This window comes from Melospiza georgiana, chromosome 29 (assembly GCF_028018845.1).
Source record: "Melospiza georgiana isolate bMelGeo1 chromosome 29, bMelGeo1.pri, whole genome shotgun sequence".
In the NCBI taxonomy this organism is placed as follows: domain Eukaryota; kingdom Metazoa; phylum Chordata; class Aves; order Passeriformes; family Passerellidae; genus Melospiza; species Melospiza georgiana.
The window spans coordinates 3,866,895-3,885,137 of NC_080458.1; the positions used below are offsets into that span (position 1 = coordinate 3,866,895).

Here is an 18,243-nt window from a genome sequence, read left to right on the forward strand (position 1 = left end):
GGGGTGGGATGGGATGAGCTTTGAGGTTCCTCCCAACCCCAACCAGGCTGTTCCCAGTGCAGTTTAATAGGAACCAACTTAAATACCCCAACTTTAGGAGCTGGAACTGCTGTGTGGAGCCTGGAGAGAGGGAGGGATTATGGGAATCAAGAGTTTTGAGGCATTTTAGCTTTGGTGAAGGAATGAGGGGCCCCCTGAAGGCAGGGAGTGCCCTGAGGTGGCCAAGGGTGCCCCAGGGTGCCACCAGATCTGTCAATCCTGGTGACAAATCCATCCCTGGGGTTGTTTCCTCCCTCTGCCGCAGTGTGGAATTTGGATGGTGCTTTCCTTAGAATCCCTGTCAGAGCAAGGAAAGGGTTTGGCAACAGCAGTAAAGGGACCAATGGCAGCTGCTAAAGCTGGGGTAGGGACACTTCCCTCCTGCTGGGCACATTCCAAGGGGGGACTGCAAATCCCCTGGGAAGGGAGCCCTGGAGAGGAAGGAGAAGAGAATGGGAGAGTCCCTAAAGTGCTGGGGTGGTTCCTGCTGTAACTGGGAACGGAGCTGTGAACTGGGATGGTGGAAAGCCGAGGGGCAGCCTGGACAGGACCCCCATCCTTCATCCCTTGCACGTGGGCTGGAGCTGAGGAGGAGGAGGAGGAGCTCCCCAGGCGCTTGGGCTCCGTGTCCGTCCATCTCCTAGGAGCACTCCCCGGCGGCCCCGGCACTGAGCTTGGGCCGGGTCCCGGTGCCCGCAGCCCCCGCAGCGTCCGGGTCCCTCCCGGGGCCGCCCCCGCTGGGCTCCCCCGAGCCCCGCGCAAAGAGCCGCGAGTTCCGCAGGGCGCTGGCAGAAACTGACACAGGCAGAGGTTAAAACCCTCCCGTGCATCCCCCCGTTCCCCGGAGCAGAGGGATCAGAGCACTTACGGGGCCTGGGCCGGGAGTGGACGGCGCTGATGATGGTGGGGATGGGCTGCTCCATGCTGGGAAGGGAAGGACACAGAGTGAGGACAGGGCTGGGGCTGTCCCAGAGGGGTGGGGAGGGCTGGGGTTTGGCCTGGGGGAGTTGGGATGGTGGTAGGACCAGGATGGGCTTCAACAGCCCCTGGGAAAAGCACCTGGAGAGGGTCTGGACCCTCAGCCTGGGGAGTCTGAGGAAGACTTGGGAGCAAGAAATGGGATTGAACTGCTGGGAACCACCAGGATTTGCCCCTTCTTTGACCAAACCTTCAGTACCTGCCTCAGAACTTGGTATTTGGGCAAGCTGGGCTTTGGGAGGAGTCCCTGCCCGTGGCAGGGGTGGGACTGGCTTCCAAAGCATTCCATGATTTCATGATGTCTCCATCCCCCCAGGTGTCCTGGTGCATCCCTTCCCCGCCTGAGGCAGAGGAATCCTGGCTCACCTGTTCTCCTCCCCTTCCACGAGCTTCCTGTAGGTGAGGATCTCCACGTCCAGGGCCAGTTTGATGTTCATGAGCTCCTGGTACTCGCGGACCAGGTGAGCCATGTGCTCCCTGCTGCGCTGCAGGGCCTCCTCCAGCCCGGCCACCTTGGCCTTGGCGTCCCTCAGGGTGCCCTCCCCCTGCTCGCCAGCCTCGCGGATGTGCTCCTCCAGGTACAGGCACTGGGGAGCGGGAGAGGGAGTGAGGGGCCTTGGGAGAGGGAATTCCACCCTGTCCTGTTATCCCACCCAGCACACACCTGTCCCGTTATCCCAGCACACCCCTCTCCTGTTATCCCACCCTAGAACACACCTGTCCCTTTATCCACCCAGCAGACACCTGTCCCTTTATCCACCCAGCACACACCTGTCCCTTTATCCCACCCAGCACACACCTGTCCCTTTATCCACCCAGCACACACCTGTCCCTTTATCCACCCAGCAGACACCTGTCCCATTACCCCACCCAGGTCACACCTGTCCCATTATTCCCACCCCAGCACACACCTGTCCCGTTATCCCCCCCTGGACACGCCTGTCCCATTATTCCATCCCAGAAGACACCTGTCCCATTATCCCAGCACAAACCTGTCCCCTTATTCCCCCTCCAGGTCACACCTGTCCCATTACTCCCACCCCAGCACACACCTGTGCCATTATCCCATGACACAGCTGTCCCGTTATCCCCCCAGCACACACTTGTCCTGTTATCCCACTCAGGACTCACCTGTCCCATTATGCCCCCCAGGACTCACCTGTCCCATTATCCCCCCCAGGACTCACCTGTCCTGTTATCCCACCCCACACCTGTCCCATTATCCCCCCCAGCACACACCTGTCCTGTTATCCCACCACACACCTGTCCCATTATCCCCCCCAGGACTCACCTGTCCCATTATCCCACCACACACCTGTCCCATTATCCCCCCCAGGACTCACCTGTCCCATTATCCCAGCACACACCTGTCCTGTTATACCACCCCACACCTGTGCCGTTATCCCCCCCAGCACACACCTGTCTGGTTGTTTCCCCCAGCACACACCTGTCCTGTTATCCCCCCCAGGTCACACCTGTCCCATTATCCCAGCACACACCTGTCCTGTTATCCCACCCCACACCTGTTCCATTATCCCCCCCAGCACACACCTGTCCCATTATTTCCACCCCAGCATACACCTGTCCTGTTATCCCAGGTCACACCTGTCCTGTTATCCCACCCAGGTCACACCCATCCCATTATCCCCCCCCAGCACACACCCATCCCATTATCCCCCCCCAGCACACACCTGTCCCGTTTTCCCTCCCAGCACACACCTGTCCCATTATCCCAGGTCACACCTGTCCTTTTATCCCCCCAGCACTCACCTGGCTCTTCTGGGACACGATGCAGGAGCGCAGTTTCTGGATGCGGATGTTCAGATCTGCGATTTCCCTCCGGCTGTCCAGGAGGTGCCCCCCGAAGGAGCCGGGCTGGGAGCTGCTGTCGGTGAGCTGTGGAGAGAGGGACAGGTGCCCTGGCATCACCTGGGCTACCTGGGCAAGCTCTGGGGCTCGTTCCCATCCTCTCTGGCTGTGGCCCTGGCATCACCTGGATTACCTGGGCTAAGATCTGAGGCTCATTCCTGTCCTCTCTGGCTGTGGCTCTGGATCAAGTGCCCTGGCATCACCTGGGTTACCTGGGCAATGCTCTGGGGCTCGTTCCCATCCCCTCTGGCTGTGGCTCTGGATCCAGTGCCCTGGCATCACCTGGGTTATCTGGGCAAAGGCCTGGGGCTCGTTCCCATCCTCTCTGGCTGTGCCAGGCTCACCTGGCTCTGGGACCAGTCACATTCCTGCTCCTTGGAGAGCTGGAAGGACATTTCCATCTCCACTGGGAGATGTGCTGGGTTCCTCCAGTGTGGAAAGCCCAGAGTTAACAAAACTCCAGATTTACTGTCTGGACAGTGATCATGGATAGTGCCTTGTCCCTCCCTCCATTCCCAGCCCATCCCTGCCATCCCAGCTGTCTCCAGGCCAATCTCTCCTGTCCTCTCCTGGCACGGAGCAGGGATCTGGTACCTTCCTCCGGGTGAGTGCCTCGGCCTCCTCCCAGCTGCGCAGGGCCAGAGCCTCGTACTGGGCCCTGACGTCCTCCACGATCCTGCCCAGGTCCGGCCGGGAGCAGCTGTCGATCCCCAGCACCACGGAGATGTCCTTGATTTCCGTCAGCAGCTCCTCCAGCTCCTGCAGAGCCACGGCACAACAGGGGAGAGTCATGGAATGGTTTGGGTGGGAGGAACAGCAAAGCCCATCCCAGCCCTGCCGTGGCAGGGACACCTCCCACTGTCCCAGGCTGCTCCAAGCCCTGTTCAGCCTGGCCTGGGCACTGCCAGGGCTGGGACAGCCACAGCTTCCCTGGGGAATCCATTCCAAGGCCTCCCCACCCTCACAGGGAAGAACTTTTTCCCAGGATCTGGTCATATCCAAGATTCCCAGCAGTCAGAGAGAGCTCCAGGTGGGCTGTGCTTGGCAGAACAGCTTCCATGGGGAGAGGGGGACAATTCCCAAGTTTTCACTCTCTGGAGTTGGGAACCTGGTATTATTTCGAAACTCCATAAGATCCAGACTCAGGGTAAATTGGGGTTTGGGATCTTTGGATACAAACTGGCAAAATCTGACAAAACAGTGCCTTTGGACTAGTCCAGGAGCAGGGAGAATCCTGGGATCCTTAAGGCTGGAAAAGACCTGTAGGATCACTGGATTCCACCTGCTCCTCAGCAGTGCCAAGGCCACCCCTGACCGTGTCCCCAAGTGCCACATCCACACATTCCTTGGGCACTTCCAGGGACGGGCACTTCACCCCAGCTACGCCAGGGCTGGACAGCCCTTTCCAGGAAGGAATTTTCCCCAATATCCAAGCTAAACCTCCCCTGGCATTTCCTCTTGTCCAGTCGGTCGTTCCCCAGGAGCAGGGCTGGAGCTGATGATCATGGATCAATACCCACTGATATCCAGGCTGAATGGGAGAGTTTTGGGGAAACAAAGGCAGTGTGGATCACTCCACAGCCTGGGGAGGCTGGAAAATGCCCTCTCCAAGCTCTGCTGTGGGATCCAGCAGGGCTGGGGCTGCTCCTTGTGATGCCAGAGCCTGATTTAGGGCTCCTCAGGGAACCAGGAGCCTTCCCTGTGCACAGCCAGGCTGGCAGAGCTGCTCCACTCCTCTGTCCTGGGAATGGCAGTGTGGAGGGAGGCAGGAGCACCCCTGGGATTACAGCCCACCAGGATATCTGCTCTGGGTAAAATACAGCTGCAAATTCCCCTCCCTGAGCCTGGACGGGCCCCTGCACCCAGGTTGGGACCCAGATTTGGACCCAGGCTTGCTGCTCCCTTATCTCAGGCCCAGCTCCTGCTTTGCACCAGGAATTCCTTCTCCTCCTCCCTCTCCTTTGTTCTTCCCTTCGTGCTCAGGTCCCTTTGGAGCAGGAATTGTGTTCCTTGATCCCTTCCCTTCCCTGGCTGGGCTCACAAAGGGCTCTGTGGCTGAGGGATAACACAGACACACCCCAGAAACCAGGATGATTGGGAGATTTTATCCCACTGCTGTTTAATCCCTGAGTTTCTTTGTTAATCTTGGAGGAGGTGAGAAAATTTGTGTTTATTTGGAATATCGGATCATTTGGTGAATAAAACCCCCAAACTAGTCATTTATTAATGAGGATTAATAAATTATTTTCTCTTGATCCATCCCAACAAGCAAAGTTTACTTCCTTTTCTCTCCCCCTGGGAATGTGCCTGTACCTGATGTCATCGAATCCTCAGAGAAGGTGAGACAGGAGAGGTTGGGGATGAGATTTTTACATTAATTAGGGGTTAAAAAAAATGCAGCTTTTAATGGGACCCATGGGAAATCAGGTGGAGACCCTGGAGCAGGGCCTGATTTCCAAAAAACTGGGCTAAAATTGCCTTGCATGAGGAATAATCTCATTTTAGAGCAGATCAGGCTCCCTGGGCAGTTTTGCTGGGAGGCAGCTCCAGCCTCTCCGTGCCTCAGTTTCCCACATGGAATGTTCATACTCCTCCACCAGGCACTGCAATTGTTTGGATTGCTGGAATTTAGATAAATCCTGAGTGTTCCCACACTGCTGATCCTGCTGGGTGACATTTTCCAGGCCTGAGTCAGTGTTCTGAAGGAGGCCCTTCCCCCTGGCTGCAGTCATTCCTGCCTGGGGACCCCTGGTTTTCCTGGAAAGGAGGAGGCTGGAATGTGTTTCAGAGCACCCAGGTTCTCCAGGTTTGGGTCCTGGGCTTTGGGTTCTCCTGGAGTCTGAACATTTGGCTCACCTGGGCCGAGGTCTGGGACAAACTCCATCCATTCCAACCTCATCCTCATCTGGGGCAAACCCCACTGGAATTCCAACCTCATGCTAAACAGCCAGTTTGGGATGAGGCTGGAATTACAGGCCCCTGCAGAGGCTCTGGGGCAGAAGGAATGTTCTGGTCCCATTCCAATGTTGTTTTTAGGGGAGGGATCAACTCCTCAGGTCCTGCCTGAGCACTGGGATGGCTGTGACACCCTGGCCAGCCCCTATGTGGGTGGAAATCCAGGATCTGTCCCCAAAATGCCATTTCCCATATTGTCCCAGCCCTCTCCAGGTGTGCTCCCACCTGCTCATAGATGGTTTTCTTCAGCTCCAGCAGCTCCTGGAGCCCTTTGAGCTTCACCTCCAGCTCCGTGCGGTGCAAGGTGCTCACATCCAAATCCTGCAGGGGTGGGAAGGGATTCACCAGGGATGGAAAGGGATTCACCAGTCCACACCTGGATTTACATCCAGTCATTCCCACTGCTCCCCATCCCAGGGAGTTCCAGACCCGCTGGACAGGGCTTAGAGCACCCTGGACAGGGAAGGAGTCTCTGCCCATGGGATGAGCTCCTTCCCACCCAACCCATTCCCAGATTTATTAACAGGGATGTCTGGAGCTGCTCCCCAGCTGGGGAGGCTCCTTTGAGAACCTCCTGCCTTTGTTTTGTGGGCCTTGTTGGTGGAAGGCAGGGCTGGGCCACCCCCTCCCAACTTTTGTTCCCCACAAAAGGCTCCACTTATTGCAAACTTGGGAGCCACCCATGGAAGTGTCTGGGAATGCCCTTCCTGGTGAGTGTGCAAAGGCAAACACGGAATTAGCCAGGGTGGATATTTGTGGGGAACATTCCCTCTCTCTAACACCCTTATCCTGCCCCCAAATTGGGGGGTTTGATACAAAATCCCAATTCCAGCTGATTCCCACTGGCTCCTGCTGGAGTGGGAGCTTTGCCCGGGGTTTGCCCAGGGCGTGGCCCCTCCGCAGGGAACAAAGGAAATCCTTTAAATCCTTTATCAATTCCAGCCTCTCCCAACTCTAATGGTACCCGGAGGGAACGCAGGGAGGAGGGGGCAGCCGGGGAAGGGCTCGGAACCCTCAGGCCAGGGAAATCCCAGGATAGGGGATGGGGACAGTGACCAGGGAAATCCCAGGGTACAGGGATGGGGACAGTGACCAGGGAAATCCCAGGTGCAGGGATGGGGACAGTGACCAGGGAAATCCCAGGTGCAGGGATGGGGACAGTGACCAGGGAAATCCCAGGATAGGGGATGGGGACAGTGACCAGGAAACCCCAGGGTACAGGGATGGGGACAGTGACCTGGAAATCCCAGGGTGCAGGGATGGGGACAGTGACCAGGAAACCCCAGGATAGGGGATGGGGACAGTGACCAGGGAAATCCCAGGATAGGGGATGGGGACAGTGACCAGGAAATCCCAGGATAGGGGATGGGGACAGTGACCAGGGAAATCCCAGGATAGGGGATGGGGACAGTGACCAGGAAATCCCAGGATAGGGGATGGGGACAGTGACCAGGAAATCCCAGGTGCAGGGATGGGGACAGTGACCAGGAATTCCCAGGTGCAGGGATGGGGACAGTGACCAGGAATTCCCAGGATAGGGGATGGGGACAGTGACCAGGGAAATCCCAGGTGCAGGGATGGGGACAGTGACCAGGGAATCCCAGGTGCAGGGATGGGGACAGTGACCTGGAAATCCCAGGTGCAGGGATGGGGACAGTGACCAGGGAATCCCAGGTGCAGGGATGGGGACAGTGACCTGGAAATCCCGGGATAGGGGATGGGGACAATGATCAGGAATTCCCAGGTGAAGGGATGGGGACAGTGACCAGGAAACCCCAGGATGGGGGATGGGGATGCTCTGATCTCCAGGTGTGCCAGGGGATTTTCAGGAGCCCCTCCAGACTCACCCTCCTGTGGAATTGGGACTCATCCCCTCCCTGTCCTCCTCCAGACCTTTTTATCCCAAACCAGCTGAGCCTGGATCACCTGCAGGCCCTCCCCTGGCTGTGCAGGGCTGGGTAGAGCCAATCCAGGGGGAAATTCCCCTTCCCCTCCTGCTGACCTTTTTGAGCTCCATGAAGGTGAATTCCATCCCGCTGCAGAGGCGAATTTCATCCTCGTACCTGCAGAGCACCCACAGCATGGCATCAACCACAGGGACACTCAGGGAGGGACACTCAGAGGTGTCTTCAGACCCCCAAAGTATCCCAACTTTCTGCTTTTCCTGCTTGTGCCCCCTCCTTGAGGCACTGAGTGAGAAGCTGCCCCATTCCAGCTGCCCTGGAACACCAGGAGCACTCTGGGGATGAAGAATCCCAGAGCAGAGAGGAGGGAGCTCTAACTGGGATTTCACCTGGGGGCTGGGCAGCCTCAGGTTCTTCACAAAGGGATGAGGGACAGGGGTGGGGATTGGGCTCTGCCCAAACTCCTCAGTTTCACCCCAAACCTTTTCCATGAGCAGAACAGAAAACGTTTGGGGTGAAATTGAGGACTTCCTGTGTCGGAGTCTTCCTAAGGGAGAAAACTTTGGCTTGTTGGCAATTCTGAGAATTCTGGACTGGTGTCAACTCAGCCCAGGCACACAGGCAAAGGAATGAATGGAAAACTGCCCATGGAGTGGAAGGAAATCAAACCAGGATGGGGTGGAGTCCTGGGTGTCCCTGTGTTTGAATCCAGGTGGGACAGGGCAGGGCCAGGAGCAAAGCCTCAGTCCAGGGGCAAATGGATGTGAGTGGGAATTGGGGAATGCTCCAGCCCTCGCTGGCTCCTGGGACAGGGGTGGGGTGGTCCCAAACCCCAGCAGAGGCACAGGGTCCATTTTGGGCCCAGCAGAGCTGGGTCAGAGCAGAACCATGGCAGGGGGTGGGTGTCTCCCCCAGCAGCTGGACAGGGGTGGGAGCACAGGGAGTGATGGATCAGAGCAGGCTGAGCTCTCAGGGAGCTCCAGGCTCCCCTGCTCTTCCCTCAGGCTCCTCAGCCTAAGGGGCACATGACATTCCATGGAATCACTAAGATTGGAAAAGCCCTTGGAGAGCATCGAGTCCAACTGATCCCCCAGCACCACCAGGGCCAGCCCTGACCATGTCCCCAAGTGCCACACAGCTCTGGTGGCTACACCCTGCCCTGAGCAGCTGTGCCAGTGCCTGGACACCTTTCCAGTGAGGAATCTCCCCCAATATCCAACTAAACCTCCCCTGGCACAGCCTGAGGCCACTTCCCTTGTCCTGTTGTTCCCTGGGAGCAGAGCCTGACCCCCCTGTCGGGAGTTGTGCAGAGCCACCAGGTCCCCCCTGAGCCTCCTTTGCTCCAGGCTGAGCCCCCCAGGGCCCTCAGGAGCTCTTCAGACCCTTCCCCAGCTCCATCCCCAGCTCTGGTCACACTGCAGCCCCTCGGGCTCCTTCTTGGTGGAAGGGGCCCCAAAGCGCCCCCCATTTCCAGCTGTGAGCTCAGACTTTCAGTGCTGCTGGGACACCAGCAAATGAACCTAATGCAGGTCACTACATGGGCCTAAGGGGAGCTGAGAGCTTTGGGAACGAGATAAAACGGGAAAATGGGATCTCCCAAGAGACTGAGGAGAGGAACATCAGGAATGCAGCCCTGTGCTGCTGTTTGGGGCCTGGAGCATCGAGTCAGAGGTTCTCAGCAGCCCAGAAGGGTTTTGGGAGCCTCCCCTGCAGTGTACAGAGTGTGGGAATGGGGAGCAGATGTTGGGAAAGGGGGAAAGCTGTGCTCAGGAGCTGAGCTGGGATTATCCAGAGCAGATAATCTGTGTGTGACAGTCACGGCTTTGGGCACTCCTGGGGCTCCTCCCGAGTCCTCCTCGGTGCTGAACTTGCCCTGTCCTTCCCTGCCTTTCCAAGGCTGGGCAGCAGGGCCTGATGGGATTTATCTGTCTGGGCTGTGCTCCTCACCTGGGATGTCAGCCTGGAATGCTGGAATGGCCAAGCTCAATGTCTGTCTGCAGCACCCCTGTGCCATGCTCAGTGTCTGTCTGCAGCCCCCCTTCCTCCTCCTCACACTCAGCTCAGGCCCAGTGCACCCCACGCTGTCCCAGTCTGCCTCAGGCTGTCCCAGTGTGTCCCAGTCTCTCCCAGTGTGTCCCAATCTCTCCCAGTCTGTTCCAGTCTCTCCCACTCTGCCCCAGTGTGTCCCAGTCTCTCCCAGTGTATCCCAATCTCTCCCAGTCTGTTCCAGTCTCTCCCACTCTGCCCCAGTGTGCTCCAGTCTGTCCCAGTGCATCCCAGTGTGCCCTGGTCTGTCCCAGGCTGTGCCAGTGTATCCCAGTGTGCCCCAGTCTATCCTACTCTGTCCCAGTGTGTTGCTTTAGTTTTTTGAGATTTTTTAAGCTTTTTGATGTTAACATTCTTGTAGTAAACTTTCTCACACACTTTCTGTAAATAACTCATTGTTTTTTCATTCCTTTATGGAAGAAGAGAGAGTTGATAGACTGTTAGTTTGACCTGTGTCATTGCAGAGGTGTCACTGTCACCTTCCAATCCGCTGTCACTTTTGTAAAACTATAAATATTGGAGTCAGAGAATAAAACTTCCCTTTTTTTTCCTTCACCTTGAAAAAAGTAGTGTACTTGTGTTCTTTCGTGTCCGTCAGCAACACCAGTGTGCCCCAGAGTGTCCCAGTCTCTCCCAGTGTATCCCACTCTGTCCCAGTCTGTCTCGGTCTCTCCCAAAGTTTCCCAGTCTCTCCCACTCTGTCCCAGCGTGCCCCAGTCTCTCCCAGTCTATCCCAGTCTCTCCCAGTCTATCCAAGTCTCTCCCAGCGTGCCCCAGTCTCTCTCAGTCTCTCCCACTCTGTCCCAGCGTGCCCCAGTCTCTCCCAGGCTGTCCCAGGCTGTCCCAGTCTCTCCCAGTCTCTCCCAGTGTGCCCCAGTGTGCCCCAGTCTCTCCCAGTCTCTCCCAGTGTGCCCCAGTCTCTCCCAGTCTCTCCCAGGCTGTCCCAGTGTGTCCCAGTCTCTCCCAGTCTCTCTCCACCCCGGGCCCTGGCAGAACCCCGCTCCCAGCAGAGCAGAGCTGCCCCAGAGCTGCCCCAGAGCCGCCCCAGCCGGCCCAACGCGCTCCTGCCACGCTCCAGGCCCGTGACTCACCCCAGGCTGGGGCTGGAGCATTCCACAGGCACATCCCAGCCTTTATCTGTGGGAGATGATCCCGGGGCACTGCGGGAGGGCAAACCCAGCCCTTGCTGCACTTGGCACACTTGAGACAGCGTCTGCTTGCCCCAGGCTCCTTCCATGGAGCAAAATCCAGGGAAGCAGCTCTCAGGCGGGCTGTGCTCCCTCCTGGATGTGCCTGTCCCCTCTCCATCCATCCATCCATCCATCCATCCATCCATCCATCCATCCATCCATCCATCCGTCCATCCGTCCATCCATCCATCATCCATCCATCCGTCCATCCATCCATCCATCCATCCATCCATCCGTCCATCCGTCCATCCGTCCATCCATCCATCCATCCATCCATCCATCCATCCATCCATCCATCCATCCATCCATCCATCCATCCGTCCCTCTGGAATTGCTGCTCCATGGCAGACTCCTTTGACGAGAAGGTGGGAGTGTTCCAGGGGGTCCCATCCAGGTGGGTTTGGAAAGCTTTTTTGGAAAGCCCCTGACTCAGGGTGAATTCAGAGCCTCACGGGGGGACTCCCCCAGGCACATTTCCCATCCTGGAGGATTTGGGGTATTCCATCCAGAATGCCACAGCCTGGCTGAGGGCACCACTCCAGGGGAAATCCAACTCATTCTGTGTTTTTCCTCCCCCAGAATTCCCTGGGGAAAAGAAACCTCCTGGATTTGCCTGGTTTGTGCAGAGATTTGCTCCAGAAATGCCCCTGGGCTGGGCCAGGGCTGGATGGGGCCTGGGAATTCTCTCCCTGTGAATCAGTTCCGAGGGATGAAGCACCCCAATTGTGTCCTATCCCATTGTCCAAGTCACTGGGAAAGTCACGAGAAATCCAACAGGGAGAACCCTTGGGCAGCACCTTCATCCCTAAGAAATCAGGTTGGAAAACCCTGGAGTGTCAGGAGCTGGGAATTCTGCAATTCCTGAGTGCAGATCTGAGCACAGACTGGGGCTGCCCCATCCCTGAAGTGTCCTAGGGCTGGGGACACCCTGGGAGAGTGGAAGTGTCCCTGTCTGTGCCAGGGTCCCTTCCCACCCAAAATCCCATCCCAGGGATTCTGCCTCCTCAGGGAAGGGCCAGGTGCTCCCTGCAGGGATGGCAGCTCCTGACCTTTGCATTCCCTAAATGAACAGCAACCTCCCATGAGGAATTTAGGACTTTTTAGGCAATTCAGGGTGTCATTTGAAGAACTCCTGGGAGGATGATTTCAGTGTAAGGTGAAGAATCAAACTCCTGTCAAATTCCTCACAACGCTCCCTGTCCTTGGCACTGCTGAGGCCGTGGAATCCTGGGCTCTGGGTACCTCACAAGAAAGACCCTGAGGGTCTGGAGAGAGTCCAGGGATGGGAATGGAGCTGGGGAAGGGCTGGAGCAGCAGGGAAGGGTCTGGAGAGCTCCTGAGGGACCTGGCAGGGCTGAGCCTGGAGAACAGGAGGCTCAGGGGGGACCTTCTGGCTCTGCACAAGTCCCTGACAGGAGGGGACAGCCAGGTGGGATTCAGGATCCACTCCCAGGGAACAAGGGAAAAAACAGCTTCAAATTCCATCAGAGGAGTTTTAAGTTGGATATTTGGAAAAAATTTCCATGGAAAGGGTTGTCCAGCCCCGGCACAGCTGCCCAGGGAGTCCCCACCCCTGGAAGTGCCCAAAACCCTGTGGATGTGACACCTGGGGACATGGGGTCAGTAGTGACCACAGTGGGAGGGGGTTGATGGATGGACCTAGTGATCTCCAAGGGCTTTTCCAAGCTGAGTGATCCCACGATTCCGACCTGCTCTGAGCTGATTAAGGCATTTCACTGCTGGGTCTCTGTTAGAAGGAGCTGACAGCCCTTCCCTAATTTGCAGCCACCTGGAGCAGGGTTTAAGGAGCTGGAGAATCCTTGGACTGAACATCTTGGGGAGTTTGTGCCTCACCTCAGGAGTGGGTTTGGATCCCAGCAGGGATTTCTGCCCCCACCCCAGTCCCTGGGCACCACTTTGGGTTGGACAGTCCCTGCACAGCCCAGATCCCCATGGGAGCCTCCAGAGCTCCAGGAAGGTGCTGGGTGCCAGTGGGAGGGAAAGGAGCTCATTTGGCATTCTCCTGTGGGATGCAAATGAGCCCCATAATGAGGAAGGCATTGTCTGCTCCCCTGTGACCGGGCATGGCCCAGCTGCTCTCTCTTATCTGCTCATCTCCAGAGATAAGAGGAGCTCCCCAGAGATAAGAGGCAGCTGCAGCTCCCCAACCTTTGGCTGCCTCCCTATTCCTGGTCGGGACCATTTGGGGCACAATTTTGACCTTTTAGTCAAAGCAGAGTTTGGCAGAAGGGGGAAAGGAGGAGATTCCACAGTCATGGAATAGAATATTCCTTCTTTACAAAAGAATCCCTCCCTGTGAAGATGGGGAATGGAATGGATTTCCCCATGGCTGCCCCATCCCTGGAAGTGTCCAAGGCCAGGCTGGATGGGGCTTGGAGCAGCCTGGGACAGTGGGAGTGGGATGGGTGGGTGTGAGCCTGGAGAGGAAAGAGCTCCAGGAAGAACTCTGAGCCCCTTCCAGTGTCTCAAGGGACACCAGGGCAGCTGGAGAGGAACCTGGGACAAGGGATGGAGGCAGAGGACGAGGGGAAATGGCTTCCCAGAGGGCAGGGATAGGTGGGATATTGGGAAGGAATTTCTCCCTGTGAGGGTGGGGAGGCCCTGGAATGGAATTCCCTGTGGCTGCCCCTGGATCCTGGAAGTGCCCAAGGCTGGACAGGGCTTTGAGTGGAAGGTGTCCCTGCCCATGGCAAGGGTAGCACTGGGTGATTCTAAAGGTCCCTCCTAACCCATTGAACATGGGTTATGAACATGAATATCCTGAGTTGGAAGACACCACAGGGATCATCAAATCCAACTCCTGGCCCTGCGCAGAACACCCCAAAATTCCAACCATGTAGCCAGGAGCGTTGTTTTTTGTACAGAGCAGCCTGGTCCAGAAATCACTTTGGGGACAAAGTTCTGGCTTGTGCTAATTTTGTGGAGAACAAACATTCTCTGTTTTCATGGCTGTCACTCCAGCAATGCCACTCCCCGAGTTGTTCTCTGGCAGAGGCTCCTCTCGGACCCTGCTCTCCTTGGAATTTCACTATTCCAGCTTTCCTTTCACCTCTCATTACCAGCTGTGATCCTAAATTCCCAAATCCATCCTTCTGTGCACACCAAAGCAGGAATATGTTCCTGGGCCTCTCAGGCTGGCTGAGTTAACTCAATCCCACAGGGCTGCTCCCAGCTGAATGCCCCTGGCTATGGACAGACAGAGGGACAGGGACACCTACTTGCTCCGGAAGGCGTCCATGGTGCTCAGCACCTTCGCCAGCTCTGACTCCAGGTTCTCCTGCTCGAAGTTGAGCGCCTTCATCTCCTGGTTCATTTTGCTCACGTACTGCTCGTAGATGGCCTTGATGTCCGAGTCAGAGTGGGAATTGTCCTGGTCCTTCAGGAAGTTCCACCTGGTTGTCAGGATCTTGTTCTGCTGCTCCAAGCTCTGGACCTACGGGAGAGGTTTCAGAGGCGTCAGTGACACTGAGGACCACAATCAAAGCATGGCAGGGCAGGAGATGTTGGAGACCTTCAGAACCAGCAGATTTCCAGGGAAGAATGAGAAATCCCTTCAAACTAGGCCTGAGGATGGAGGGTTACGGAATAATGGAATGGTTTGGGTTTGGAAGGGACTTTAAAGATCACCCAGGTCCATCCCTTGGCATAGGCAGGGACACCTTCCTCTTTTAGGGGGCTTCTAGGGGTTTTACACAGTACCCACTAATTATTTCTCAATAGAACACGGTGACATCAAAATAAACACAGTGACATCGGAATAAACATAGTGACATCAAAATAAACATGGTGACATCAAAATAAACCCATTCACATTGGGCTAAACACAGTGACATCAGAATAAAGGAGTCACTGACAATAGGAATGGTCAGTTCTGTCCCTTTTGTGTGTGACAATGGGCTACTTTAAGCACCTTCAGCATCACCAGATCAGGTGTTGAGTCCAGCTTGGTGAAGCCAAGGCTGCAGATCCACCCCAGGTCATGCAGGGATGTCCAGGGTCAGGGAAGGGCAGATTTCCTACTCCAGAGAGCACAAAGAGAGGGAACCCTCTGAACTGCCACGGATTACAGCATGGAGAGGTTCAGGGAAATGAATCAGGTTTATTGCAGAGCAGCTCAGACAAAGCTCTGGAGAACATCCCAGGTAATTACAGACTCCAGGTGAGCTCCCTGTGCTGGCTCTGAGAGGACAACGCTGCCCTTCCACCACCCGCCTTTGAGGAACCTGCTCCTCTTTCCCAATATTCCCAATCTCACCAGTAACACTCCAAGTTTAACAGTTCTCATCTTCAAAGCTCTTGGCCAACTCCAATTAATTGGCTAATTGCTACCTCTGGGAGCAGCCCCAGTCACGTTTTGGCTGGAGATGCCAGAGTTGCCTCCAAGTTTCCTGTGTTGCATTCCGGGATGACTCAGGGCCAATGCCATACTGGGAGCACTGGGAGCAGGAGCCATCAGACCTCCAGCCTTGGCCTGGGGTCCAAAGAAGAGGCAGAATTCCAGCTGCTGACCCAGATGTGGCACCATCTTTCTCCAAATGCTTCCTGCCTGAACAGAGAGAGCAGCCAAGCAAAGCAGAACCATTCCAGTGCTTGGGAGCTTCCAGCAGAAGGGATGGGAGTGTGGGGATGTTCCAGGTCTCACTCTTAGAGACTTCATCCTTCCCTCCTGGGATGAGAATGGGTTGCGTTGGCTGTGGCTCCAGGTCCATCTTCGACCTTTAATTAATTCCTGACCTCCTTCCTAATCCTCAGCTGTTCCTTTTATCTCTCGCAGTCCTGTTAGCAAATCATCCCTGCACTCAACTGGTTCCCTCTTGGCTTCCAACATCTGCTTGGAACCGGACGATCCTAAAGGTTCCTCCTGACTCAAACCATTCCATGATTCTGTGACTCCTGCAATGTCCCCCTCAGTGGAAACCCCCCCTTGCTGAGCCTTTGCAGGAGCTTTGCAGAGGGATCACCCAGATTTGGCCTCATTCCCTGGAATTTCATGCCTGAACACACAAGTGGCCAAAGTTTGGTCCCCACAGACCCTCCCCTCTGGGGCTCAAACAGGGGCTCCAGGGCTTGGCTTTTCCATCTGTCTGGAAAATAAAAACCAGCAGATCTGTAACAGCTGGAAAAGCTCCAGCACCAGACTCCTGTAGCTGTGTGGTCAATTATCCCTGGAATCACCTGCTGGGGATCGAGAGCATCTGAATCCCTGATTATAAAGCCAGGTTCTCTTTGACAAGGAAGTGCCATTCCCTTCCTCTGGAATGAGGGCCTGGGGCAGGTGCCTGAAGCTGCCACTTGATGCAGCTCTTGAAGCCTTGATGCAGCTCTTGAAGCCTTCAAAGGAGCTCAGGAGCTACAGTCAGAGACCTGGGCCCAAGGGGTGTTTGTGTGCCTGAGCCCCTGGCCCAGGGGGTGTCCCTATGCCAGGATCCACATGGATCAGGATCAGGAGGCCGCTGGGTTGGCTTTGTTGGGAAACCCAGAACTCTCAGCTCTTCCCTCCCTGGTGCCAGGGAACAGGCTTGGCTCAGGCACGTAGGGTTTTGTGCCTTTCCCTTCCTCCCATCCCTGCTCTGAGGGCCCAGCAAACCCCAACCTCTCCACCTGGACAGTCCAAATTCCAGCCTCTACTGTCTGGGTGCTTCCCAATGCTCCCCAAATTCCCGATGCCACAGTCTTGGAAAGGCTCACAGGAGGAGGCTGTGCCCATCCACCAGAGCCAGGCTGGGCCCTGCTGACCCTGCCAGCTGTGACTGGCCACAACTGTCCCTCTGCAGATGTTCCTATGGCCTTCTCCTTCCCAGTGTGAATTCAGGTCCTCGCAGAGCTGAAATGAATCAATCCCAGGCTGCTGGAGGCTGGCAGGGAGAGCTGCATGAAGCAATCCCAGAGATTACATCTGTTTACGGAGCAGGGCTCTGCAGGAACCTGCCTGCTCTGGCAGTTGTTTTCCTTGGAGAAACTTCTGCTTCTCCCAGCTCTGCAGAGATGAAAGCAGCTCTTTCTTGGCCTCTCTCCTCAGAAACTCTGAGGCAGTGGCTGGGGGGTCCCCTGGCTCCCCGCACTGCCCAGGTGGAGGTGGGGATGAGTTTGCAGGGATGAGTTCCCAGCTCTCTTCAGCAGCCAGAACTGGAGCTGCTGCCATACTCAGTGTCACTGCCCGTGGCTGTCTGGCCACTCCGGGAGCCAAGGCCTCCCGTCCATGGTGTCTCCTGCCCACGGTGCCCCCAGGACCCTGCCGGGGCTGCTCTGGGGGTCCCCAGGAGCTGTCCGGGGTGACAGCACAGCCTCGGCCGTGCCTCCCCCAGGGATGCTCCCCAACGCCCGTCAGACAGAGAGCTCGGAAGGAATAACTAATTGGGCTAATAACTAATTGGCCGGATGTGCCAGCCTCGCCGCGGTGGTCCCCGAGCCCCTCCCCAGCCCGGCCAAGAGCCGTCCCTACCTTCTCGATGAGGGTCACGAACTGGTTGTTGAGCACTTTGATGTCCTCCTTCTCCTGCTGCCGCACGGCCTGGAACTCGGTGTCGATGTCCAGGCGCACGGGGGGCGGCAGCCGGCCCAGGCCGGGGAAGGGCGAGCAGCGCAGGCTGCCCGGGGAGCCGCTGCCCAGGGAGCCGGGCCCGTCGCTGCCCAGCGAGCCGGGCCCGTCGCTGGTGCCGCCGTCGGGGCTGCGGCGCTCCGGGCTCGGGCTCCCGGCGGCCCGGCCCCGGCTCATCCTCGCCGCCGCCTCCCCGGAGCACAGCGAGCCGCTGGAGAAGGCAGAGCTGGGGTTGGTCATGGCCGGGCTGGCTCCGGGGGAGGGAGAGGCGGGGAAGGGCTCAAGGTTTGTGGCTGCTGCTGCCTCCGAGAGAGGAGCGGCGGGGCCGGCGCGGTTCCGTCTGCTGCGCTTGTGGCTGCTAATGAATTCCAAGCACCTGTTCTGCGATGTTCATTAAACGGAGGAGGGTGGAACCCTTGATGGAAATCCAGATCAACCTGTTGGCTTTTTTTTTTCTTTCTATGTTGTTTTTTTTTTTTTTTCTTCTTATTCCCTCCTCTGTCAGCTCCCTCTTTTCTTCAGAAGCTTGTTTGTGTGAGGAGGACTCAGGCCCTGACAGCAAAAACAAACCCTCCCAGGTAATGCCAGCCCCCAGCAGCTGCCTCCCTCATCCTTAAAAGGTGAGGAAAGGAATTGGAGGTGCCGGGCTTGGGAAGGACTGCTCCAGGCACAGCTCTGTACAGAGACTTGGCACACGGAGCCG

The 18,243-nt window shown here is 56.8% G+C and overlaps 1 protein-coding gene across 1 annotated transcript; it reads right to left on the reverse strand.

The window, feature by feature from the left end:
- Positions 1-679: 679 nt before the first annotated feature.
- KRT80 (keratin 80) lies at positions 680-17,780 on the reverse strand. The gene is made up of 9 exons (XM_058041997.1): positions 17,445-17,780; positions 14,221-14,435; positions 7,844-7,904; positions 6,067-6,162; positions 3,481-3,645; positions 2,788-2,913; positions 1,384-1,604; positions 908-963; positions 680-834 (listed from the first exon to the last, which is right to left on the reverse strand). The coding sequence occupies exons 1-9, from the start codon at positions 17,778-17,780 to the stop codon at positions 680-682; spliced, it is 1,431 nt and encodes a 476-aa protein (XP_057897980.1).
- Positions 17,781-18,243: the final 463 nt, after the last annotated feature.

Bases quoted from the DNA above. Each gene is read 5' to 3' on its own strand.
- KRT80 (XM_058041997.1), bottom strand. From the start codon at position 17,780: ATGACCAACCCCAGCTCTGCCTTCTCCAGCGGCTCGCTGTGCTCCGGG. The intron at 6,163-7,843 runs GTCAGCAGGAGG...CCACCCCTGCAG, and splicing joins CCTTCATGGAGCTCAAAAAG to GATTTGGATGTGAGCACCTT. The intron at 3,646-6,066 runs GTGGGAGCACAC...GTGGCTCTGCAG, and splicing joins AGAAAACCATCTATGAGCAG to GAGCTGGAGGAGCTGCTGAC.